General features: G+C 35.4%; 1 protein-coding gene across 3 annotated transcripts in view; it reads left to right on the top strand.

The window, feature by feature from the left end:
• cntn4 (contactin 4) overlaps nucleotides 1-27,942 on the top strand; it is a 189,838-nt gene that overhangs the window by 137,855 nt on the left and 24,041 nt on the right. For all 3 annotated transcript variants that reach the window (XM_015347297.2, XM_015347302.2, XM_015347301.2), the window contains exon 12: nucleotides 25,190-25,317. In XM_015347297.2, coding sequence (XP_015202783.2) covers nucleotides 25,190-25,317 — 128 coding nt within the window. The remainder of the gene's footprint in view (nucleotides 1-25,189; nucleotides 25,318-27,942) is intronic.

The raw sequence follows: 27,942 nt of genomic DNA on the forward strand, positions 1-27,942 counted from the left end.
ACTTCTGTAACTTCTAATTAGGCTGTTGTTTTTATCCAAAGCAACTTAAATTTGCATCTATTTTACTATTTTACTGGAGCAGTTCAGGTGACATGCCTTGCAAAAGGATAAAAGTCTCTTACTTGGGATTTGGGACACTGTTCTAACTGCTCCCCTATATTTCATTATTATAAATATGTGCATTACTAGACTGCTGTTTAGAAAAATGTTTTAGGTTGACACAAGAACGATCCATTGTAACAATCGCATATACCAAAAAACATTAATTCCATATCATATACAGTACATACTTTCATGTGTCTTGTATTGTGGAGATGTGACAGATTATTGAGTCTTTAATCAAAATTAAAAGCCTTGGAAACTGAGAGTGAGATTTCTAATCCTGCTGCTTAATGTAGTCAAGACTTTAGAGGAATATTAAATTTATCTTGAACTCTGTGACTTCTAAAACGTCAGTGCTTTGTTATGCAGAGCAGAAAAAAACATGTCTATTCAAAACAATCACTTTAAGGATAAACATTAATCACAAAGCTCATATATATAATCGAGAGGTGCTGTAAAAAGTCACCATGTTCACAATTAATAGCACATTACCACATTCCTGGTTGCTTTTGAGAGAACAGAGCTCATGTCACCCGCTGTGTAATTCATCTTCATAGCAGGGACATTTTCCATCGAGAGCCCTGTGAAGGGGATGTCTTATCTTACAGAGACAATGCCTTGGGGCTCCTGTTTAGATGACATCAGCTGGAACAAATAAGCTGAGAATGCAATTTAGTATTTCAGAACAAATCTCACTGATGACTCTGTAAGTGCTTTGTGTCAGCAGCTGATCAATGTATGAAACATTGTATTTTAATGTGTCTCCAAAAGTAAAATGTTTATTTGTGATTGGTAGCACTAAACCTTGGTAAAACTCTCTGGTGCTTTGTTCAGTTTTTTTTTTCATTTTTATCCTTATCCTTATACCTGCTCCTGAATTTAGTAATAATCTTGGATTATTCAGCCTGAAATTCTATCTATCTGACATGCTTTTGTTTTCTGAACTATTAATTCATTACTGCAATACTTCTTCAGTATTTAATCACATATATGGAGCTACGGTATATGCCACAGAACTTGATCTTTGTATCTATAAAAAAAATCTATTTCCAGTTTTACTGTGATAATTTTTTCTTTTCGCATACTGATGCTGGAATTAAAATAAAATAAACCCAGAAGATGATATGTAGTACTAATGGTATTTTCAAAACGTGTACCGAGCTATCAAACAAAAGCATGCTTTCAGTGGGATGAGAAAATTGCCTTAGGAATATTAAGTACTTTAGATACAAAGGCAACTTGAATGCACCCCATGAATGAATAAAATAAGAGCAATAGGTGTAAGCAAACACAAGCCAGGGCAGTGCCTGGTATCTGTTTACATGTGACACTGTTGTTCATGAATAATTAAACCAAATTTAAGAGTAGCCTTCTTGAATATTAATGGGCCTCATTGAGAATAAATGAGAAACAACATTAACTATAGGTACTGTATGGTCATTCTAACCCTGTTTCAGACAGTATTAAATGATATGCAATTAGTACGCTTGTCACAGACGATTGAGTTGGAGCAAGGTCACAGAAGTAACTTCGAAACGTAACTGTGGAGCTTTATGAAGGGCACTAAAGAAATTCAAAAGTTGAAGCTGCTACAAACCATTTTTGTAATTTTCATTACACATCAGCCTTCTGTTTTTGTGCACATGAAGCCAATGATAGCAGCTCAGGAAAAACACCATAAAACATGTTAAACATTTGGCTGCTGTTATCAGTGGTCAAAGTAATTACATTTTGATTTCATTGGCCACTATCATATTTTTCACAGTGCTCTCTCAAAGTCAGTGCACAATGTTATCTCGCTAACAAGATGTAGACGTATTGAGTATGTCCTTCATAATCCACAAGTGAATAAAGATGATTGGTTGTGGGAGCCATATAAGACCTTTGACCTCCTTTTTGTCAAATATAAAATCGCTTATAACCCTACAATGGAACTAGGTATAGTAGGAACTAGTAGGAACTCTTTTGTATTAATTTTTCCAAAGATCCACTGTAAAACCTTATTCTCCTTAGGGTCATGCTTATTTGGTAACATACATAATATCAGAAATGCTCTAATTAAGGATCAAAAATGACCTTGCTAATGACTTCTGATCTGATCTAAGAGAGAGATGCATTATACCTTTTTAGACAGATCAATGTCATGATCAATTGTCATGATCAATGGAACACAAATAGGAACCCATATATTCTCTGTTGACGATTGTCTGAACTGTAGTCTCAAAAGTGAAAAAACCCGTCACTTGGCCCATAGTCACTGCTGTGAGCAAATGTATTTTTATGATGTTATTATTAGTATGCTTATGCTTTTATCAAAGCACCTTCAAACATTAATAGTGCAAGCATAGACATTGTAAAGTGATAGAATGCCACACAATATAATGGCAACATTCAATGTAACAAATGCATTTTAATTAAGTACAGTACATGGATGTTTAATACAATTTAAAGGTAGAGTCTGATCCTGAGTGGACCTTATTAGGCATCAGAACATGGTCAAGGTGTCTAGGTCTTTATCTGATTATTGAAATTCTGTTTTTAAGGCTTACTACTGCTTAGCTAAGCTTTTCTAAGTGCTTTGCTTAACTTGGAGAACATCAAAGCTCTTTAGTCTGTTGCTCAGTTTCACAACATAGATTGTACTATAATTTGATATGTTGCTAGGATACTGCAGAAGCTAACACCACCCCTAGGAACTATTTCATTACGTTTGAAAGTGGAATCTGAAAAGATACCAATATTTTCTCAGAGCAAATTATATATAAATGTACAGTAATTTAGTTTTTTGTTGTAGAGGACAGTCTTTTGTTCATTAAAAAAAATTAAAAGGAGCTGAAATCAGCATTTAGGGTTACCAAATGTCCCAATAACATGGACATTCCAGTATTATTTTTGAATCAGAAACACAGATAGTTTCTGTGTACCTCTTTCTGAGCTGGAAGTGTGTAACAAGGTTACAAGACTAATATATTACTGTAAAGCTTGTTTTAAATAGAAAATGTAATGTCAGAAACTGTAACATACACTACTTGGTCATATACAGATTTGTCAAAAGACTTACAGGAATGAAATAGACGGGCACCCACTTTATTTTACTGATGTTTGAATAACAAAGCTTCATTAGTTGTAAACATGTTCACTTGGAAATGCTAAGTTGTTGGATTGTTTTGTGTTAGGTCTGATATTAACAGAGGTCTATAGACCAACATTCATCAGTTAAAACCCTTCATCATGCACCACTAATGCAGAAACCTTTAGATTTGTCATGGAGGTTCTACCTTCCTCATCAGCATGGTCAGCAGGTTGTTCTTAAAGCCAAGCAGCATAAAGTTAAACATATCAACTAATGGTCTTCCTTATCACAGTTACATTTTGTTATATTTGGATATTTGGAATAAGCAGATTAGTCAAAGAAACCGTTACAGTAAAAGAAGTTAAAAATGAGTATGCCGTCTTTTAATGTAAAATAAAAATTAAATGAGACAGTCATAATTTGAAATCATATTTGAGATAAAAGCAATCCAGCATCAGAGAACATAAAACTGAAACAAGCTACTAATTTAAAAATAAAATAAAAATAACAGTTGGAGAAGAATTAGAGTACATTGTCATGTACTTGTAAGTGCAAAACCTCACCCCAATCATCGAAGAATCTCTGTCGAGGAAGACTTAAGTCTCCTCCCTAGACGTTTTAATGGTAAGATGAAAATTAAGACCCCCGCTAAGATAAAGATGTTACTGTATATAAATATGAAATTAAGCTCCCCTCTTAAGTCATTAAGTTCTTTCATGAATAATAGTCTCTAGATTCACAACATGGGTGCATATAAAAAGACTGTACAACACAAGAGGCTGAATAGTGAAAAGTAAGAACAACTGCAGTAAATGTTGAAAAGGTGATGAGCAGAGAGGACAATGGAGTACATTTGGAGAAATATGGAACTTGTGGTAGGTAAGGCATAGTAAAAAAAAAAGCCAGGTAGAACATAATAAAGTTTACAAACAACATGAGGACATTGGGTGTATCTAGCTTGTTTAGCTGCTAGTGGCTAAATGATCCAAGGATTTCATCCTGTCATTTTTTTTAAAGAAGCCAGTGCATCATCTTCTACAACCTGGTTTAGTAGTTTGTTACATACTCTCACAGCTTTTTGTGTAACAAAGTGCTTCCTATTCTTAAGTTTAAAAGCTCTCACCCTTTATTTTCAAGTGTCCACTTGTTTTGTGTTTCACCATTCAATCTGAAGAAGCAAATTCAATAGTCAATCAAGTCAATGTACAGATGCAGCCATTTAAAATGAGTGAGGCGTCAGACAGCATACAACAACTCGCCTCCGCTGCTTTTGTTTTTTCAAATAAGATGAAACAGGACAGCTCTACTCTTTAAAACCACTAGGTGACGCTGTAAATCCAATTTCCATCTGAAGAAATGTCATAAATGTTTATGGTGAGAACACATTGTAATGTGTTTGTTCTGTTTTAAATGATCAGTTTATATACAGTATAGTAATGTTAGAATGAAGCATCTGGACATTTGTAAGCTTTTCTCAATTATTTTTCCACTGCAGACTGTTTCACCTGTTTTTTGTTCTCTGTCACCAAATTAGAACATCCAAAAACAACATTATGTTTGAATGAGCTAAATTAAAAACTACAAGTGTTTCATTTTCTATTACAAGCAAACTATATACTGATGGAAAAAAGAAACGCAACATTCTGGAATTTTCTGGAATGAGAATGCTATAGTTGTAGCTTATATACTTTCAAAAAACATTTTCAATTTGTTTGGAGCCCTCTGACCAGCAATACAGCTTGTCCAGTGAGGCATTGCAACTTGCCAATCACATGAAAGCTTGTTAGGTGCACTTTTACCCAACAAAGTCCAGGTGGAACAATACCTGATAATAATAATAATAATTAATAATTGCTTACACCTATATAGCGCTTTTCTGGACACTCCACTCAAAGCGCTTTACAGGTAATGGGGACTCCTCTCCACCACCACCAATGTGCAGCATCCACCTGGATGATGCAACGGCAGCCATAGTGCACCAGAACGCTCACCACACATCAGCTATCAGTGGGGAGGAGAGCAGAGTAATGAAGCCAATTCATAGATGGGGATAATTAAGAGGCCATGATTGGTAAGGGCCAATGGGAATCTTTTCGAGAACGTCTCATCCGAAGGACGGTGCCTGTTAACAGTATAGTGTCCCTGTCACTATACTGCGGCATTAGGACTCACATGGACCGCAGGGTGAGCACATCCTGCTGGCCCCACTAACACCTCTTCCAGCAGCAACCTTAGTTTTTCCCAGGAGGTCTCCCATCCAGGTACTGACCAGGCTCACACCTGCTTAGCTTCAGTGGGTTGCCAGTTGTGAGTTGAGAGGGTGATATGGCTGCTGGTAATATGCTGGCGATAAAGGCTGATCAGTTCACCTTTTAAAAGGCCTTAATTCAAAGCTTAGGTCACTGCAAGAAAAACACCACACTTAGTTTTCTGTGCATTCCATAATGCTTCGAATGTCACCAGAAGCAAGGGAGAGGGCTATTGGCATGCTGCGGGCAGGCATGTCATGTGCCTGTGTTGCCAGACACTGTGGAGTCAGCTGCTCCATTGTGTCCCGACTGCAGACACATCAGGCTGGTCCATCTGGGAGATCGTTTCAATTCTGCCACCCGTAGTGCTGCTGAAACTGCCAGCAGACACAATGCCCTCATCAGTGACAGGACAGTGAGGCTCCATGCTGCTGGCCTCTGACAGCAAGACGACCTGTTAGAGGCCCTCGGATCACACCTCCTAGACATCACACCCGACTGACTTGGGCCAGACAGAGGCTGAGATAGACTCGTGAGCAGTGGCATCAGGTCCTCTTCACGGATGAGTCACTCTTCAGCCTGTTCCAAGCAGACAGGAGGACTAGAATGTGGAGGAGGAGGTGTTGTGTTTCTTTTTTCCATCAGTATACAGTATATACAATATGTATTTCTATAATACAGTGCCGTGAAAAAGTATTTGCCCCCATCCTGATTCCTTCTATTATTGCAAAGTTTTGACACTGAATGTTTTCAGGTCTTCAACCAAAATCTAATATTAGATAAAGGGAACCAGAGGGAAAAAATAAGAGTGGGCTAAAATTCCTCCTCAACGATGTGAGAGAATTATAGGAAATGTTTGGTTGCAGTTATTGCAGCTAAAGGTAGCAGAACCAGTTATTAAGTGTAATTACTTTTTCACACAGGAGATATGGGTGTTGGATAACTTTGTTTATTAAATAAATGAAATAATAATAAAAAAGTGTTATTTGTTCACTCAGGTTCCCTTTATCTAATAATAGATTTGGCTAATTGACAAATATGCAATAATAGAGGAAATCATTACTTTTACAATACTTTTTCATGGCACCGTATGTATTAATACATATATAATGATACTGCAAAGAAGCATTATTAATATATAAAATATATCTCATTGATTATTCAGCAAGCAACAGTTTCTTGTAAAATGAACTGTCATTATGATGCATAAATGCCTTAGAATTGTCAGCATGAGTGAACAAATGCATCCTCTAGTGAAAGAGTAAAAGATTGCTATATTTTGTGTATAAATGTGACCTATTAATTAAGTCTACAAACTGTATAATCATTTACTTATGTTGTTAATGTAAATTCCATGCAACTTTGAGTGGTGGGTGGTGAGATGCAGGCATTGAGTTTTTTGTGGTCTTTTGTTTTGACTTAATGTGCTAAGCCTGTTACGAATAAAAGGCATGTTCTTCCACAACATAGGCACTCAGATGACTATCTCACCAGCACTTAAACAGGCAAACCATAGATAATTTATCTGAATTTATAGGACTGACCTTTGCAGGATTTTCCCTCAAGTAATTTCAGCAAAAATATTTTGGGTTAAAGATATTCTGCTAAAATGCTTGACCTAGTTGCCAAATAGGTTTAGTTTTATTATGATAAATTAGTCTCTACCTATATTTTACTTTTCTGAAGAATTTAACCTAAAAGCCTTTGTTTTGAAACAAAGTTGTTTTGGAAAAAAAAACATGACAAGAACATTAATTCAAAATATGAGTCAGAAAGGAAGTTCCTGTCAAAATTAATCTGCGTAATAATTTGCAGAATAATTTAAAATTGCTCATATTAGTGTAAGTATTTCTGTTTCCATTGAGTGCTACAGAATGACTAACTGTGTAAGTTACTTCTGCTTTCAAAGAGTGTATCAGAGACGTTCAGTTTTTTTTCCTTTGTATATCAGTGTTTTCTCACTGCAGAAATAATGCTGAGCTCAAAGGTAATGAATGCAAAGTAGAATATCAAAGGCCTAAAATTCTGCTCTAAATCTCCAACTGAAGGGAAAGATAAGAATCATCCATTTCGGAAGAGATTAGTACACAGCCCTATTGAGAAATAATGTGTGTTTGCATTGATGATGGCAGAACTTAATATATGACATGACTGTGTTCACAACCTCTGCTTTGGTGATACTCCTCTCAAACATATTGTAAAAACATTAACAAAGTGAATCTACGGCTGTAGCTGTTTCTTGTCTTTCTTCAAAGAGAGGTCCCCAAATAACCAGGCCTGTCATGGTTTTCTCAGATCTACAGTATGAGTCAAATTCCCTTTGCCTGGCTTGGACCGCTGAATTAGCGTAGATGTTAATTAGAAAGGAGATAATTGCAAGTACTGTAGAAGTCAACAAGATTATTCTATTTTCATTCATGTCATTGACTGTTTTCTTTTGTGTACTTTTAGCTTAAGACATTGACCGCTGGAACAGGCGAGCTCCACCCAGACTAGTTGGGAGCATAATGATGTTCACAGGGCAAAAATGCAAAGTAGGCAGAGGCATGTTACTGAATGTGAGTTATTAGTTATGTGTCAGATACAGTGCTGCTTGAAAACTTTCACATTTCAGACAAATATTTTAAAAAATCTTTTATCTTCTTTTTAATCCGTCCTTTGGTAGATTTGTTGGAATGATTTTGGGTCATTGTCATGCTGGAGGACCATTTTTTGGCTCAACTTGGACAAAGTGCCCTACATTCTCCTCCATAATATTTTGGTATGAATCTGAATTCATAGTTCCTTCAATGACGGTAAGTCATCCAGGCCCATGGGCAGATAAGCAGCCCCAAACCATGAAACTCCCACCACCATGCTTGTGGGGATAAGGTTGTTTTGGAGGTAGATTTTTAACAAATGGCATTTTTTGTTATGGACAAAAAGATCAATTTTAGACCCATCTGTCCAGAGAATTTTCTTTATTCTTTCAAAATTCTACAGGATCATGTAGATGGTCTTTTGCAAACTTTCAGTGAGCAGCTATGTTCTTTGTAGAGAGTAAAGGTTTTCTCCTCCTGCCTACCATCCTAGAATGCCATTGCTATTCAGCCTGAGTATTGTTGAGGTATTCACATAGACATCAGCTGCAGCAGGAAAGGCCTGGTTGTGGACCTGGAATTCTTTTAAACATCGTATATGAGTTTTCTTTGTTGCTCTGTGGGATAGTTTTGACGAACATCTACATCTACTGTAGGTAGAGGCACCGTGATCTTAATTTTTTTACATTGTTAGACTAGCTGTCTAACTGTAGAGAGTAGGATTTTATTACCCCCTTCTAGACTGTTGAACACTTACAACAATCTTCCTGAAGCCATATGAGGTTTCTCTGGATCGTGGCATGCTGTATTACACTAACCTTTATGTTTAAGACTAAATTATCTAGGTTTCTTTATATATTTGAGGACCTCCCAAACCTTGTCCTGGTGATTTGCTCTTTGACTGGATAATTTGATACCCAACTATTTTAACACTAGGTTATACTTACCTTGTTGACTGAGCCAATGAATCTTGTGATTGATGTACTTTTGTACATGCACTAATTCTACTTTACCCATTTCTTTTTTTATTAAATGTATCAGTGTCTTTAAACAATGTATAGAATTTGTGGATATAAACAGTTTCTTTTGTAAAGACTAGTTTGATTAAACAGGAATAGTAAAAATGTAACAATTAAAGAAAACTACAATAGGGGTTCAGAAATTTTCAAGCAGCACTGTGGCATTTGAGTTTAGAATTCCTGCTTTGTGGAAGTAGGGGAACAAAGAAATGGCCAAGATATGGGAGGTTAGAATAAGGGCTGCTTATACAGCATATAGAGATTTGATAAATGTGCTCTGGGTTCATGGGTGTGTTCGCCTTCTCTTCTACAGTACATTCATTTCCAAATGCTGTCTACTTCCCGCTAAGTTTTTGCATAGTTCCAGATGAACACTAGGGATTTACATTCCAGAAGCAATCAATAATTTAGAAACAATGGTGCTAATGTAAATTTCAGCATAGTATCCATAAATAGTTTAACAGTAGGGGCAAATACATTAAAGCAGACCGGTGACAGTGCCATGCAGAGCCAAGGGGAATTGCTGGATCTCTGAAAATCTATCTTCCAGCTCTAAAACCCACCTCCCAGAAATCGAGAAACACATTGAGATATTTGGTTTCTAGAGTGTTTTTTCTGTGATGCTATTGGTTACTCATGAGGTAAAACATCACAAGTTTCTGGCTCATTACCTTGTTTTCTTCATGGCAGTAAATTGAAATCCCAGAATTTGTTTTAAATTACTTAAATGTTAATATGTTCACATTGTTTTTATGTGGGCTTCAGCTACAGATCATTCTAGTAAACACTGTTGAAAGTAGATACAGTTTTATGTTAAAATTATTTATGATTATTTTATTATTAATAATAATAATTCTGATAGTTATTAATTTTATTACCCATCAAAATAATAGAAAGGTGCAGCTTGCTTTCTGACAGCTAGTTGGAAAATTGAAATTCCAACTCTGTATACAAATGTAGTGTTGGATAAATTACAGGAGCTTTGATAATGTAGATTTAGTATATGCTATAGTCATAAGGGATAACCTTCCATGGTTTGAAAGAGAACTATAGCACTTCAAATGTTAGTTGTAAAATGAACAATATTTACAATTTATAGTATAATAATGACAATAATAGACAATACCTTTATTATGTTAACCTTGAATTGTGTTATAAAAAGATTTAAGATAAAGTTTCATTCTGAATAAATAGCGTAATACGTTTTGATGTCAGAAAAATGTTCAAAAAGACAGCACGTTGCTGCTTTTATTAGGAAGGCTTGGTTAATTGTGTTTTACATGTCAGTTTGAATTTTGTACACCAAATCTCACCATTTTCTAAATTTTAGTCTAATTGAAATATCTGTTTGTAATGTAGAATTTGAATCACTCAACAATTTGCGGTACAGTGTCCTAACAGTAATAGAGCAGTGATACAACGGCACAGTGTTAAAAGAGTTCCAAAAAACATATGATCATATTATTAATTTTGTATACTTATTCCTGTCCTTATTGTTTGCTTAGTGGGCACCATTATGCAGAGTGACATACAGTTGCTTACAATCAATGTAATAAACAGATAAACAGAACTTAGTAAAGCAAAGAAAATACAATAAAGAACAAGCTGTTCTGTGTTTCCAATATTCATATGTTCCTTTTGTGTATTGTAGCTCTACACACACTTACCAAAGGTTCAATGCTCTGTGAAATCAATGTGCATTTAAAGTGGGGAAAAAATCCCATAGTGATTTTACTAAAATATATCCTGCAGTGCTTTCCTCCTGCCTATATTTAAGTATTACAAAAACATGTTTATTATTTATGATGTAGTGTACTTACAGAATTCTTGTAAAATATATGTAATACCCTCATGTTAGGTCCTTGAGTTGTCAGACTTGTGTTAGCACCAGAAAAATGGCCTGACAGCCGAGTTGTCTGAGGATGTAGGGATAATAGAGACTTCCCAGTAGAGGATTAGAGAATTAGACTTCAGTATGTGGAACTCCATAGCACTGGACAAAAGGTCTAAAAGGTCAAACACTTGCTACAGAAATAACACTCATATAGCACAAAAATTGCCAAGTGTTAAAATACTGTATATTTTCTTCTCAGATAACAGAATATTTTTTCTTGTTGCAGGTTATGTTTCTATTCTAGTCTTGGCCACAGTGCTGCAATGGCTTTTGGTTAGCTTACATTCATACAAAAACACTAAGAATCTAAATGATTGATTAGTCACTTCTTTTGCTGCAATAAATAAGTAATGATTTCAATCAACTATGATTGATTGTTTGCAACTAATTGACATATGTACCATTATAGTTTGAATCTGTAATGTGATTTCCCTTGTGATGCATGTATTATATCCACAAAATAAGTTTTCACAGTTATCATCTTTATCATTTTGTGTGAAAAGTATATTCAACAATTGCAGGATGGCCCAGATGGGACCCTCTTATTTAATATTTATTATTTTAATATGTTTTTATTATGTTTATAAAACAGAATGAAACAGATCAAATATGTTACAGATACAACAGGAGCTCACAAAAGATACAAGGGGGATAATCAAACAGATTTTGGACATGAGAGAAAGCTTCTGCCCTTATTGAAACAGTGTTAGCACTAGCAAGAATATAAGATAACCTAGCTGTACTACTACCAAATGTTAAACTCATTCAACTGAAAAAAAAAACTCAAATTAGGTTCACCCAGGCCATTACAATCTCTGGTATGTTGTAAGGTTTTTTATCTGAGCCCTTGACTGTTTACTGCTTCCTTGGCACTAGATGCTCAGGTGAAAGTGAAGTGAGGATCATAGATGTGAAGAATTATGTTCACTTTTATAATGGTCCTATGATTAACTGCATCCTGTAAAAAACATCAACTAGACACATACTGTATGCTTAAATGTTTTCAGGACTATATTCTTTCCTTGAATTTTACGATCTTAGAGGAGCTCAAAATACGAAAATAAGTCAAACACGAGCATTTGCACTTAAGTAGAGTAGGAAAATAGGGTGGAAGAAAAATTGCTGTAGCAGTGGGATATAAAGGCATTGGTTCTGAGGCAGTTGATTTTATATCACGAGTTGCCACATGTAGCAAATACTGCAAGTTTACAGTGTCAGAAAGATACAACCTATGACAATGTCATCAGCATAGAGTGAAATATAATAAATGTATTTGTATAACACTTTACATCTTGAAGTGCTTTACATATAGGAACTTACCAATTTATCCAATATTAAATTTCAGAACCCACCTGGGTGACACGGCAGCTGTTACTGTATGTGCCATTATCCCTTCCAGATGGCATATCAGGTAAAGAAATGAGAAAATACTTCACCAGTTGAGAGGGGAACTTTAAATATGCCATTTTGTGCAAGCCCACAGTGGAATTTATACCTAGAAACAGCAATTCTTATGAATAGTGCTATGGAGTTTTTAATAACAAAATACAGTTGTTAGGACCTTGATTTAAGCAAGGGACATTTTCAGTCTTTCTGAAACCTCCTGTAGGACCTCCTGTAGTGACCATACTAGGATTTTTTGGGGAATTCCCGACCATAAGTTCCGTTCCACAGCAGCAGACTAGATTTCCTTTGAAGCTTCCCATCCAAATACAGACCAGGTCTAGCTTTGCTTAGCTTGCTGTGTTCTGACAAGATCAAGCTACAGGGTGTTAAAGCATTTGTTCCCCTCTATGGTTCTCAGAGTATTGCTCATATATTGTCTAATAGCCTGTGCCAACAGTTCTAATGAAATAGCAAATAGTAATGGTAATAATGGACTGGACTGTTCAGTATTTCTGCCTAATGCAAACTGATTCTTGCTCTAGTCAGCACAAAACAGGTTGAACTATTATTGAGCAATTACCAAATTACCAAACCCAAAATGTTTTTAAATACAGGGAATTCTAGTACAAAGGATCAGATATCCTCACTAAAGAAATCACTGTGCAAGAGGTCAGTTTTAAAGGGTTCAATCTAGATAGAATATAGAAGAGCTACATTATATTATGTGATCCAAACTGACCCATCAGGAAATCTGTTTGATCACAATGTATTTGGTATTACATATGTTTCTCTTAGAAAGGATCTTTACAAATTGTTTTATGCTTGTTTGATAACAGTAATGGCTTGTTACTTAAACATTACAGTCAGTTTGACTTTTCAAAAATTAGAACTTAGAAATTAGAACTCATTTATAATCAATATGGAAAGAGATAGTTTGCATTGAAAAATCACTAGAATTTAGTATTAAAAGGCCAATATGGTTGCACACTACAAGCAACAATTCAGATGAAATGCTGTCTAAGCCCAGAGCTTTTTTAATACACTTAATAAGCAGCTACCTTTACCTGCTTCAAAGCTGTAGGAGCATCTTACAAGTTCATGGTTTTCAGGAGTCAACTGAAGTAAACAGTTTCAGTTGGTTCTAAGATGTTCTGGATATTGGTCATGTTTGTTACAACTATAGCAGTACAAAAAGTGAAAAGAATTCCTGGAGGGCTTCATTAACCTTCTCAAGGTTAGAGGGCATTGACATTATTGTCCTCCATTATCTCAAAAGAATCAAGACACTCATTTTGATCTAGTCTGAGTACAAGGATCCTTCTACGACATTGAGCATGTTTGTAGTAGAGATATTATTTCTTGGGTATTGGGAATTCTGTTTGAGTACAGGTGAGTCTGTAGTTCCAGAGTAGGAATCCCTTTTATTGCCTAATTTTCTAGTCCATCCCACATAAAATTAACTATATACAGGTTTTCATTTGTTCTCCAATTTCACAGATAGCAAGGTTTCTTAAACCTGTTTCTTGATCCATTCTTGCTACCTAACTGAAACCTAGTGGGATCCAATTTTAGGTGCTGCGTTTGAGCAGAAAGGTGTAATCTGCAGTTTACTCCAGAGCAAATGGTGAGTTGATCACATAATTAAGCTTGGAAACCTTCTTGCACTGGATCACATACTGTACATGCAATCACAATGAATTGCATCTGTTCTCTATATTCTGGAAGTAATCTGCTTAAAAACACAGTCCTGTTCAGATTGGACTGGGTTGAGCATTAAAATATTCTAAAGTCTCTGATTTGGTCAAGATTAAAAATTGTTGGGTCAGATTTTAAACTGGGAACTTCAAAAATGCTTGCAGCAAATGGGAAGAGTTAAGTTAGACTGACTAGTCTGTATTTCTTAATCAGCAGGGACATTTAGGTAAGAAAATTCCATCCCACTCTTACAGAATAGGGTTGATATGAAAGTATTCTGGCTTAAGCCATCTTTGTTATGCGATACAACAAAGTCATTGAATTGCACACATCCCCATGAACGCAGGGCCTCTTGGGCCTCTAAGTGATGTCTTTGGTCAGCTGCTGAGATCAGTGTAACCACACTTCTCCAGTGCTCAAATAACTTAATTCCATTAATATCCCATTAACTTTAATAGTTGTTCTTTCATACATTTGTTAGGGAGAAACCTGAGACTTAAAATTCCAAATATCGGTCCTTAATCCTTTAGTAATTTGCTTATTTAAAACAAGATAATCCATAGATCTCACCACCACATGTGGAACTAACCGGATTGGCCAGTGCAAATGATTGTCCTATTAACTGAGTAAAACAGGAATACTGTATCTCCTCCACCAAGTGAAAAAATTGATTTTTGCACTGGAGAAAAACATTTTTCTATACTGTGAAAGCAGAATAATACATGGAGGACAGAAGGGATGCTTCATCAGATGGAGGGGTTGTGTTTGCTTTTTTGGCCACCTGAAGGATAAGATGGCAGTCAATATAGCAAATAACTTAAGAGATGAATCTAAAATGGGTTTCACCGTTTGTCAAAGTTATCATAACTCCTAGGTATCCTCATGAATTGAATTGGCCTGGTGGTAGCCATTGACTTACATTTTGCAGAATGTTTTGCCAGAAATGTATAGGATCATCTCCTTCAATACCTTCCAGCAAGCCAGTAATACTCAAGCTACTGTAGATACAGTAGCTGGCTTCTATCCTCACATTCACCCCAATGGCATTAAAGCAGAGTTCTCACTTTGTCTGACTTCTTGAAACACTTTGGTTTTGCTGCTGCACGTCCTAAAGAAAATTGACCCACTTACTTTATTTGTCAACAGAAAACAGAGCAACCCTTGACTTTGGAAGGAACCTGCTGAACTCCAACCTCTGGAGGCAAGCTTGATGGTCAGAGATCACTTTTCTGAGACAATCCACAAAACCTACAATAATTACTTTCATTGAGAAAGCCTGGTAGTTCCCTTGGTGTCTCCCTATAGGAAAGAGCAGTGTCTGTATGTGTTTGTATACAGTATGTGTTTGCTCCACAATGAACTGGCATCCCATTCAGGGTGTATTCCACAGTGCACTTGTTACTGCTGGATAAAGCTCTGGCTCCTCTATGACACTGTATTTGATAATGCAGATTAGAAATTGGATGGAGGGATGGGTGTTTGGTATGAAAGCATCCTATCTCTGCTGCCATCCTAGCCAGGTGTCACTGCAGAATTCCTGGAAAGCGTGAATGAAGAGAGAAAAAATAAAATAAATGTTTCATGGGCTCTATGTCTTATACAATTTACCATATTATCAGACATTATAAACTGATCATCAAAAGAAACGTATGACTTTGATACCTTAATTTATATTTACATGTTTATCTGTTCTGTTTCCACCATTATTTACATTACAAAAACTGCTGTTTTTGGAGAGAAACAGAGAGTGACAAATCTTTTGTTTGCTAAACAAGGTTTCAAGTGATTAAAAATAATTACAGAATGTTTTATAGACAAATGTTCTTCATTTTTTACTTCAAACCTCTTTAACAAATTATTTTTTAATCACGTAAGTCCTTTTTTTCTTTTTTAGTCAGTAATTAAAAATGCCCTATTATACAGTTCACAATTACAGAACAGAATTAAGTGTGAAGTAGCAATTCACTTAGTTTTTGATAACTTTTTGAACATTTGAAAATGGGGTAATATCTGAAACACTTCTATGTCCTGATTAGCAAGCATCTCTAACACCTAAAAACAGGTTTGCGAAACTGAAATCTTTGCATATTAAGGGAGGCAGTCTTTATACCTCACTTTAATGTAATCTCTTAATTGATAGATGTGTAACCAATGTGTTGCAATTTTACCAAACATTATACTAACCCTTTTCTAACCTAAGGAATGAAAAACTGTGAATTAAACTACTAGTGAAAGCCATGCTGTAGCCTTAACACAAATAATTCTTAACCCTAAGCAAAAGTGAACTTAAAGATGTTTGTTGCGATTAGGACAGAATCTTTTACCATTTCACATCCTGTGCTCTGCTCTACGGGATTATTTTTATCTTCAAGACTGCTGCAGATATCATTTTTCAAAGTGAGAATCCGCTAACACAGCACGAGTAATCCATCTTGGTTCTTCAGACAATGTCTCTTGAACACGTGTCTGCTCTTTATTCCTTGAAGGATACCTCAGAGCAAGAGTTTAAGATGTATATCAGCTGGAAGGAATAAACTGAGAGTGCAATTTGTGATTAAAGAAAGCCCATACTGATACATCTATAAGCCTTTTGTGTTCAGTGCTGATAAACATTTCTGTCCCATGTTTAATTATGAACACAATCTATGCTGACATGCAGCAGGGAATTTGCTATGACAGATAAATGCAGAATGGTGGTGGATTTACTTAAAAAATGTACTTAATCAGCAGTTATTATATAGTATCATGCAATTGAGGAGTATTTACTCAAAATGAACTAACAAGCTCTTCATTTATGAACTTAATTTTTTAAAATCTTTTCCATAGTTTTGGTAACAATCCATATTGACATGATTATGCACATCAACTTCTACCATGTGGTAGTAGCTCATATTCTATGTTTTTTGTTTCATTATTGAGATATCTTTTGGGTTACTGTGTCTTGATTTTTCTATGTAGGTTTTTACTTGTTGAGTATACTTACCTTTGGAATATAGACAGCTTCTGGGGGAAAAAAGAACTTCCAACCTTAGGAGATGTCAAGTGCAAGCATATTAACATTACATCAGAATACTTTCTTGTTGGGAAAAAATATATACTAATCCACAGTCCAAATAATGTAACAAAGAGAAACAGTGAATTAATAAGAAAGGGAAATGCAATTACAGTAATGCATAATCTTAAAATTCCAAAATATGATAATGAAGGTGCAGCATGTAAGTAAATGTTATCAACAAAAAGTCTTTAATGTGCATTTTAGAGGCAATTTAATTTTACACTTTACACCACAAGTAAGCTGCTGTGGAAATTTGGCACATGCTTGTATTGCATTTATTGTACAATGCAAAGATTAACAACCATCTTATAGGGGTAAATACTTTACCACTGGCACTGGTTTTATGAGCCTACAGATTGCCATAGCAACCTTAGAGCTATCATGCTCCCTAGAGACAAGAACAAGTCCAGTAAAGTTGTGAGAAGAAATGTCATTTCAGTTATAGCCTATGACTCAATCTTTTATCTCCTATTCTAAAATATCATAAAATGCCATAATACAGCACAGTGCTAGCAGGACATAGGGCCATATATACCATACAGGATACATTCTCTGCTAATGTTACTGACATTTATCATCCATCATTCTTTATCACGTCTCATTATTTCTCCATCCATCTTTTCAGCTGTTCTGCATCATTGTACCTTAAACATGATACAGTATTTTATTAAGCCAGATAACAGATGCTCTGATTGACAGCCTGAAAATAAGTTAAGAGCATATATAATCTCTTGTTTACTTTTTGAGGGCAAGAAACATGTTTTTTTTCTTTTTCAATGTTATGTTTATATACAATAAAACCATATTGCTAAAATGTAAGTACATCCTTGTGAGCCAAAGATCATTATTGACTATGTTCTAATTTCACTTTTTTTCTGTCATTAATTTTCCTGTTATAGTCTCCTATATTAGACATTTTTCTTCAGAGACTAGTTTTGCAAAAAATATTTCAGAACCATGGGTACTAATAAGACAACAGTTTGATCACAATTTGCAGTAAGTAAAAACTGCTTCTACATATTTAATTATTTTCATTAAAAGATATTTAAGTAAAGTTGGAAACTGCAAGACATTATTAACATTACCAAGGAAGTTCCAAGTGTAAATACCATAGTAAAGGAATGTAGCAATAACAAGTTTTAAACATTACCAGTTTAAGATACAGGCCACATTTCAACAACAGGCCAAAAAGGCAGTCAGTTGGCCAACTTGGTTTATGGAGAAACCACATTTCACAGTACTGTGATAATACCAAGTTTGGAGTTAAGATGATGGACACGTTTTCTGGCTGTTTTCATGAAGCTGTTGCTATACATTTAACCAAGACCCAAGGAGCCACAACAACGGATACCACATCAACCTGCAAGGTGCAAATCTGAAGCAGATTTGTGTGTTAAAAACCTGCTAAGTTTCAGTTCAGTCATCACTGTTCCCATGACAGAAGCAGTCTGATGTTCAGAAAAAATGGCAGCTGTCCTGGCTTAAGCAGGAACCATATTTCTGTTAATTGAATTGTTACTAGTCTGGCACTTACCAAGTGCGGTATTAAATGACAAAGTGGTTTTTACTCAGAAACAATTTTCCATATGGGATGCATATCAACAAGACAACACAATGGAGACCAGGCTAATCCTCATACAGTATACAGTATGCCTCATTTAATCCATGCAGTTGCATTGTCATTAGAACCATATCTACCATGTTTTGAGTTAAAGTTTTTAAACATGAGGTGTTAGTGTTATGGGCCACTTATTAAACAAAAAAGAAAGACAAATAGTGGTCAGGTGGCCAACTTGGTTTACAACCGTACTTGAAGTATTTAGAGTATTGTGGCCTATCAGATTTTGAACAGCAGCAGTTTGCATAATGGACCATGCTTTTCAGAATGGTTTACGGCCTGTTGCTAAGGTAAAAATGACAGTAGCAATGTTTCAGATGCAAATTTTAATAAAATAACTCTGACTGTTGATAAAATCTGCCGTGTTTCAATTCAATCAATGCAGCAAATCATGTTGCTGATGATTATGAAAAGATTCTCAAATGAACAGGTCAGGCCTCATCTGGGATGAGCCAAAAACACATTTTCTTTTTTGGTTATTATTATGTTCTTATGTTCTGTCCCAGTATGACTGCCTAGTGCATGTTAAAAGTTTATTAACCTGCAAGTGCCCTTACCTTAAATATGTGATTTAAACAAAAACTATATTTTTGTTCTACAGAAAATCCTTGTTACTCTATGATTTATTTTAATTGCTTTTTGTTATAAAGTCCCATTGTCAAACCCAAATTGATCAAAGGATTTAGCAGAGTGCTCCTCAATGCTATAGTCAATGAATGTATGATTTATATTATCACATTTACCGTGGTTAAAACTAAGAAGCTACTCCTAAGGAAAAAAAAATGGCCACAATCTCCTGTGTGGTGAAGTGAGGCAAAATGGTTTTTAGATCAATTTTGCACTTTTCATTGACATACCTGTGTTTATTTGCAGATCATATAGCAAGTGCTTTACTTGCACACATCTGTTCAATAAACATGGGTATCTTTTAACTTTTGAATTTAGTTTAGTGATTAATTGATTGCAAACTGCACATGGTGAACTCAGATAACGTAGGTCAATAGCCAAGAACGTAATAGTATGCACAGTTTAATGTGTTGTTGTTTTTTTCTGGTAGATGTAAAAGCAGTGTGAGCAAAGGCATTGGTGCATTTCACGGGTAACCTGAAGACAAATGTCCCTGTTGTTAAGCTTAATTTAAAAAACCTTTACACTTTTGCTTCCTAGGTCAATGTTCTGTTGTTCAATTCAGTTTATGGGACTGGCAGGGTCACCCCTTTCAAACAGTAAGATGTGCAGGATACGATCTTAAAAACAGAGATTCAATTTATCTTGAAACTCCAGACATTTTCACTTCCTTCACTGCAGGGTTTTTAAACTTCCATTTGACAGCATAGATCAACATCCAGTGTTTGTTCCAGCCACTTTCCACTTTTGAGGATAAGGCGACCTTCTCTCACTTCCTAGAGATAAAGTATCTGAGCCTCTTCATATTTTTTCACTGTGGGTCTTGTACAATCCTCAGACATGGAGATACAATCATGATTAAAAGACCGCCCACAGGTAGGTCAGTGGTGATCACCTTTACCAGAGGAAGTGAGGTACAAAAATGCTTAGCATTTCTTATCTTTAGGACTCACATTTAGATTCTCAGAAGACACTAACCACTGAATGTAATCATAAGGGTCTAATTCCTAAATTAAATATTTATCAGATTATAATTTAAAATATGAATTGTCATCTTGAATAGAGTCTATATGCTCATTAAAACTCACTTAAACTCTTCAAGTGGTTGCAGGAATATCTAAAATACAGTACAAATAGAATTATTCCTTCTCCCTAGCCCTAAACCTACTGTAGCCCATTGTATACATGTTTTCCACTAGACCATATAACTGAGATAACTGAGAGAAGTTGTTTTCAAACCTCAAATGAATTATGCTTGATTATACAAATGACAGTTAACGTGGTACAGAAAAAGTCTGTTACTTATTTAGAAATCCATTTGTGCTGTTTTTCGGTGCCTGTAAGTGCTTCATCTCCTGTGTATTTGTGTCAATTGAAAATCCAATAATGCCAGTTATTATTTATTTGAACTGAGAAAGTGAAAAACAAATCATTTCTTTTGTATACACATAAGGATAGATGTTTTCTGTTTTAGCATTTTGAATAAAGCATAATGATATTCATGAGTTTTACTTCTTGTGAAATCAATGCACTGATTGGATCAATGCAATAAAACAAGCTAACAAGGTGGAAATTTTCAAAACTAGTTCTGATTCAACTAATAGTATGTTATGTCTCCTCTTGTTCTGTATTAAGTGTTCATCTTTCACAATTTTTGGATATATGGTAGCAAAAGCAATAGAAAAGAAAGGGAGTGCAACAGATGCTTGTCTCACAATCTCCTTATTGGAAAGTGAAGTAAGAGGAGTGGGCAATAAAAGGGAAGAAGACTTGGGGGGATTATGGATAAAGGAGAGGCTCACAACAATTTTTGATCTGAACATCGCCTTCTGTTTGTTCTTTCTGAATACATGGGATTATTGTCTCAATATAGTGAACTTAATTAGGCTACATCTTCCTCGTGAACCAGGTGCATCGCACCTCTGAAAGAAACCCTTGGCTTCTCTTCAGAGAAAGTGCACCTTGTTTCAGAGTATATTAGAGCACAGCATCTGCCTAATAATGTAGTACATGTCGAACAGAACACCAAGGCAGCAATACGGACAAAAGAAAGATATTGTCTGAAGAGCTACATCAAATTATAATGGAGTATCAAATCTGATATGCAATTGAAATTTTCTCTATTAGCACATTTCAGTAGGAGTGTTGGTTTCTTTTAAAAAGTGAGAAAAACTAACAAGGAAGAGGACTCTATCTGAGTCCATGTAATATTTGCAATTTGCACTTCAGAGTGGAAGTGATGGATGATTGGTCCTGTGGTTATGGTTGGCTTTGATCTAGCTGAAAAAAAAAATGCTTTTTCTATTACACGCCATTCATTTCTGTGGCTTGATTTCTGTGTCTCTTTTGTACACTTCTGTGGTTTCACAAAGATGTGTTTTGGAATCCCCATATGTTAAAAATAAAATAAAAGCCTTGTTTTTGGTTTATTGCTTTTTTATCCTTATCTTGTGTGGCTCAGCAATGAAGAGTGCCATTCTTCTCTGCACTCTCTTTCATCTCTGCTTTAAATTATTTATACTTCTTCCCCTGTGCCCTGTGATTGAATGACCAAGGAGGATAACTTCAAATGGGTGAATGAACATGCCCATCAAATGAATTTGTGTCGGAATCTTGTGTGACTCTGTTACACTTCATCGCCTTTTCTGTTGTACCTTGCTATATACTGTAATTCTACTATCTGCATTACTGTAATGGGTAGTCCTGCTAACCATTGAAGTATTAATATCACTTTTCAGTATTTCATTTATGTCTTGGTCTGCAGTGGAAAGAGTGTAATGTTTTCTTGGATTTAGATATAAAACTCTTGTCAGACTGGATTAGAAAAAATAGATAAACCATATGTTTCATTTTTATTACGTGCAGCAAGTCTGAGCTACTAATGCCTATTTGCTTAGACATCTGATTTTGGTACTGTACATGACAATTTTGCTTAATTTTGCTGAACAATTTTGCATAAAAACATAGGATATATTTCTTTGTTGTCAAATGTAATGGTAAATAGCCACAGTAGTTCATCATTGTTACTGTATATTACTTTGGAAGTTCCATAAACGTTACTGTATATAATGCTTTGCAGTTCCTTCCTATTTATTAATGTATTTCCTGTGCTTTACAACACCTATCTCTGGTTTTACCATGGTACTTGACCGCAAACTTTTTCAAGTTCATGAACATGTTATTGGAAACATTGTACAGTACTTGAAATACCATGAGAATAAATCAGATATATTAAATCAAGTCCTTAAGAGTCGAGTGTGGAATGAAAACCGGAAGATGCATTAGCACTCCAGGAGCAGGAGTGCATATCGGTAATAAACAGTAACTTATAATTGGGACAGAACTTTCCATACTGAATGGTCCAGTTTCCATCCATCCATTTTCTAACTGCTTCATTACCTATGGAATGGGAACAAGGCAGGGTACACCCTGGAGGGGGTGCTAGTTCACCCCAAAGCACACACAGACACACACTCACACGCTCACACAACATCCATAAAAGCCAAATAAACATAACAGTATGTCTTTGGACTGTGGGAGGAAACCGGAGTACCCAGAAGAAAGCCCCGTTAACATGGGGAGAACATACAGACTCCAAGCAGATAACACCTCGGGTCCAGATTGGAACACAGACCTCCAACACTGCGAGGCAGCAATGTTAACCATTGCTCTGCGCCACCATGGCCCAGTTTTCAAACTTGATCTCCTTAAACTTTTCAAGACATGCTTTAGCTTGTTGTGTTCGAATAATTGAATTTAGCAAGAATTAAATAACCAATTGTATGATAGTATATAATAGAGTCAATCAAGTGCTTTTAAATGAATTTAGAATACCAGATTCCTTTATACACCCACTCTATTTAGAATGAACATAATTGCTTTGAAACGCGCAACCCTGCTCCAGATACAGGGGTTTTTCAGATAGATGAGATAACTGCAAACTGATATGTAATATCCCCTAGCCTAAAGCATAGTGACTAGGACCACACCAATAAAAACCCATTCCATGTTATCCAAGCAACACTGTTTAGCTATATTCGAATATAGGTCGCAGGCCAATTCTACCACCCTGAAATTTGTGGAAAAATAATTGCAATTTATATTTGGGTAAATATGGTATGTCATGAAAAAAAAAGTGTGTATGCAACAAATTAGCTTCTTGGCCAGCGCACTAGTATCAACAGCATTACATTTTCAGTTGACAGGAAGCTAGTAGTTATAGCTTCCATCTGCATATTTTCAGGTTTTTCCCCTTGTTAATGAAAAAGACACTTGATATTCATGGAGCCACAAGTAGTAATTTGCCTGGGATTTTCTGATGTTCTCATAGATTTTATTCTTCCTGTGCCTGTTTGTTAACCTTTCTCCCTTTTTACCTCTTCTTGTTGGGAAATGCCATTTAATTATATGAAGACGTCTGTCAGAGCGGTCATTTTCTATTAATACAAAATAAACCCTCAGTTTGTGGTAACATTTTCAAATGAGCAATTTTTGCAATCAGAATCAGAAGCAGGATAAAGATGTTGAAATCTGTATGACCTGTTTACATCAAGAGAAACTAACATATTTGTTCTCTGCAAACTGAAGAAAAATTAACATATTATTTTAAGAAGAAATCCTGTGCTACTGTACTTAATACACAATTTGTAGCTGTTGTATTTTGAATGTTAGGTGTCAGTAATGTACAGCAATTCATTGTCATTCCAAATGAAGTATATTGTAATTGTAAGCATAAAATACTTCATTACATGTCTATCAAAGATGAGTTCTGTAAAATAGTGTATTCTTATTGCATATCTCTAACTTCCATGAGTAAAAGTGTTATTTTTATATTTGCATTTTGAAATGATAAAATCCATAATAATATTAGACTTGTAAATTCATTAAATTGCTAAATATTGATTATCGATTGTTTTAACAAGAATATGTAATCCCTTTTAAACCACACCATGTTTACAATGTTTTCATGTCCATCTCATTAATCTGAAAGAATAATATTTCAGTTAAGGGTCATTGACCTTTTGCAGTACCATTGGCAATTCACTAAACAGCTGCATATCTTATTGCTGTTTTGCCATTTAGGTTAACATTAAGTTGCATGCTTAGTGTCGTGCGAGATGTATTCTACAGAGATTTAAAATCCAGCCCTTAAGACAGCATCATCAAATATGCTGTTTATCCAAAAATATAAATCTATACCATTGTGAAAACTCCAGGGAAGTATACATGGCAGCTGCCATATACAATTTGTCCTTAATATATACAGTACCTCATAAATAACAACCTGAAGAAGTGAAAGGTTTCTTAAAGTCATATTTCTCAGCTGTCTTTCAGTTTGACTTTTTAAAATTTCTTACCCTTACATTTCTGTGGTCCAGATGGGAAAGGACTGTACATTAACCCACTATCACATATAATAACTCATACATTATGTTCTTATTTTCTGTTCTGAGCCTACAGTATATCCAATATAATGACTTTTAAAGTGACTGTCCTGTGGCGATACATAACTTGATGGATTTTTTAAAACTTTTTTTTCAAGAATAGAAAACGATTTGGCAATGTTTGATGTTGCATGATTGAGATAATAATACAAGTTTGTATCTTTTCTTTTTGCTCTTTGTGATTACCCTACCCTAAAACCAGTTAACAAACTAATCAAGAATCAGTTTCTGAAATCATTCCATAACCAAAGTAATTCAATTGTAATTTCTTACATTTAGCTTACCATTGTAACTATTTTTAATGCAGTGGAAAAGGTCAGTTGTAACAGTTATGCAATATAATATCAATGTCATGGCTTTTGAAATTCATCACGTACTTCTATAAGAAAAAGGCTTTGTTTCCTGAGATACATTTTCAGAAAATAGTCTTTATGTGTTTGCCTTACAGAATTTCTGTTTTGGAAGATGGAAGTCTTTGGATATCAAATGTGACAAAATCAGACAGTGGCAGCTACACATGTATTGCAAGAAACAGATTTGGGGAAGCAGGCAGTACTGGAAGCCTTTCGGTAAAAGGTAAGCACTTTAGTACTTATTCTGGACAAATTACCCTGGGGAGCAGCATATACTTTGGTTTATGCATTAGAAGTTCAATTATCTATACTAGGTAGAGGGAACACAACATGGAAAATGTATTGCATTAATGAGGAAATGGTATAACCTCACATAGAATAAATTTGTGCCGGGTTTGAGGGTTTGTGCCGGAATTGGGTGAACATGGTCCTGGAGTCTGCAGGTTTTCATTCTACATTCTGCCCTTCACAACCTGAATCAGCTCATTGTCGGTTAACAACTTCCTCTAGCTGTTCAGGTGCCTTGAAGAGACCTAGAAAACCTGCAGACACATTGGACCTCCGGGACCAGGGCTGCCCACCCCTCCTCTGCCCCCCTGGAACAGCACAGTGCCTGCTTGTGCAGCTTTGACTGTTATAAATGAACACCACACTCTTGCCGTTGACAGTTTGCCTGTGTGTATAAACAGGGGATGGTAAACAGCACCTTTTGTCTATCAGCAATCTAAGAGACCAAGCTCTCTCTGAGTGAGAGGGAGCGAAGGCAAACCCTCGAGGCAGTGAACCTGGGGAGATTCAAAGACAAGTGAAAACTTGAAAGGTCTTGTGTTGTGAAGACTGTTTTAAAAATGATGAAGGGGTTTATTTGTTTTATGGCTTGGGGTTGGAGTAGTCATCCAGCCCTGTAGTTACAGCCAAAGAAAGAGTTCAGTAAAAACACCAAAAAGGAAGTACTGTAGGCATTGTTTTTATCCTCTGGAGTAACTGTTCATTTGTAATGTTTTGAATTGTTTAATCACTGTTGATAGACTTAATATGTAAAACAGTTTGTGACTGCAGAGATATGTAATAGAAGTGTTATTAGTAAATAGTAATAAACAAAAGCTATGCGTATGCAATATTGGGTTGGTCCATTGTAAATGGGAGTAACTGTAACAAAGTACCTGTTTTGAATCCAGTGTAAGTTACAGTTAATTGGTAACTATAGAAATACTACAGTAAGCATCTATAACATGTAAGTTATATTTTGTTATATACATATATATGTTATATGTAAGTTATATACTGTTTTGTGTGATTTCTGATACTGCACTGTCTGTGATGCCGTGGGGTGCAAATATTTGTTTTTTCTTGTTGGGAAGAAAAATGTTTGTGTTATGTTAGGAGTGCCAAGAGCAGCAGGCATGTAGGGTTTTAATGCATTGTCATTGAGAGTATATTTTATGGACTGGCACTCTACAGCCTGTAGTTACAAGTACAATGTATTAATATATTGCATCACATAATGGCTGGATTTTGTGAGCATTGTTAATCCAGTGTTATTTTGCCATTGACTCTATAAAATGTTGAAGAATTACAAAATACTGGATAACGGTGTTAGACGTTAATATTTTTCTACAATTTATATCAAAGTAGTAGAAAAAACAACACAAAAGGAAATAAAATTAATATTTAAATACCTAGTACACGTGAAGGGGCTAGAGTTTGACCTGACAAAAACAATCTTTCTTCTTCCTTCAGGGCTGAAATCCATGTACATCTAGCTTTTTGATTTAGTCTTTATATAAGATTATATGAAATGAACAAGTCCTATGTTAAAAAAACTAAATGTATTTTAAATTGGTTGAAAAATAGCTTTAGTGCCAAACTCTCTGTGTGTGACAACCACTGAGACACTGCATCACCTTTCTAGCCTGTCACTTTTGTCATGACTTATTATACTTTATTAAAAATGTATGGAGACTTTATAAGATGCACTGTTTCGGCTTGCTTTGTTCTGCACGTGGTGCTCTCTCTGGTTTCCTCGTAGCAGCAAGACACACTGGTTGTTATTTTTTTTTCATCTTTTTGATCTCAGCATATAACATTGATTAAAAATTGAAGGTCACAGATCAGAAGGTGTCAATTGTAACCTTTTTTTTCAGCAAAGTCATTCTCAGCAGCCCAATATACTCTCACTAAATGTTACAAAAAAGAGCCCCTGTGTGTTAGAAATAAGGTCAACCTGCTTGAGAAAATCAAATAAAATAAGGTTAATAGTAAAAACGAACCATGGAAATGTGGGTTTCCCACTTGTTGCTGTTACAGTAAGTCCCTTGAGATAATTAGAAATATTTGTTGGTGCTACACTATTTTTCCCTGCTGTTGTCTTTCAGAATTCATATCTCTCAGTTTCAGCGCTTGCTGTCTAGCAGCATTCATTTAAGCTGTGCTCCACTGTATAATTCCTTACATCAGAGTGCTAACCCTTATACATTATATACACCAGCTTTGAAATGAATATTAATGGAATTTCTCAGTCTTGGTCAATGGGCACCTTATCATCTATAATTTAGTTACTGGTGTTAGGTGAATCTATTTCTGTTGTGAACATGGAACAGAAACTTAATAAACCCACTATTAAGCTATTAGTTAATTCAGCAGTACCACAATGATTTGTTGCCAAGATTAACTATATTGACATGAAATTCAGCATTTGTAAATCTCATCATAATTACAATTTATTTGCAGCCTGTGTGTGGTTTGTTTTTAGCTTTGCTTAATATACTAGAGTATATACTGAATATCCATCTCTGCCACACCAGTCTTAATGATGGAGTGGCTTTTTGACTGTTTTCATTGATTTAAT

Source organism: Lepisosteus oculatus, chromosome 4, assembly GCF_040954835.1.
Source record: "Lepisosteus oculatus isolate fLepOcu1 chromosome 4, fLepOcu1.hap2, whole genome shotgun sequence".
NCBI classification, from domain to species: domain Eukaryota; kingdom Metazoa; phylum Chordata; class Actinopteri; order Semionotiformes; family Lepisosteidae; genus Lepisosteus; species Lepisosteus oculatus.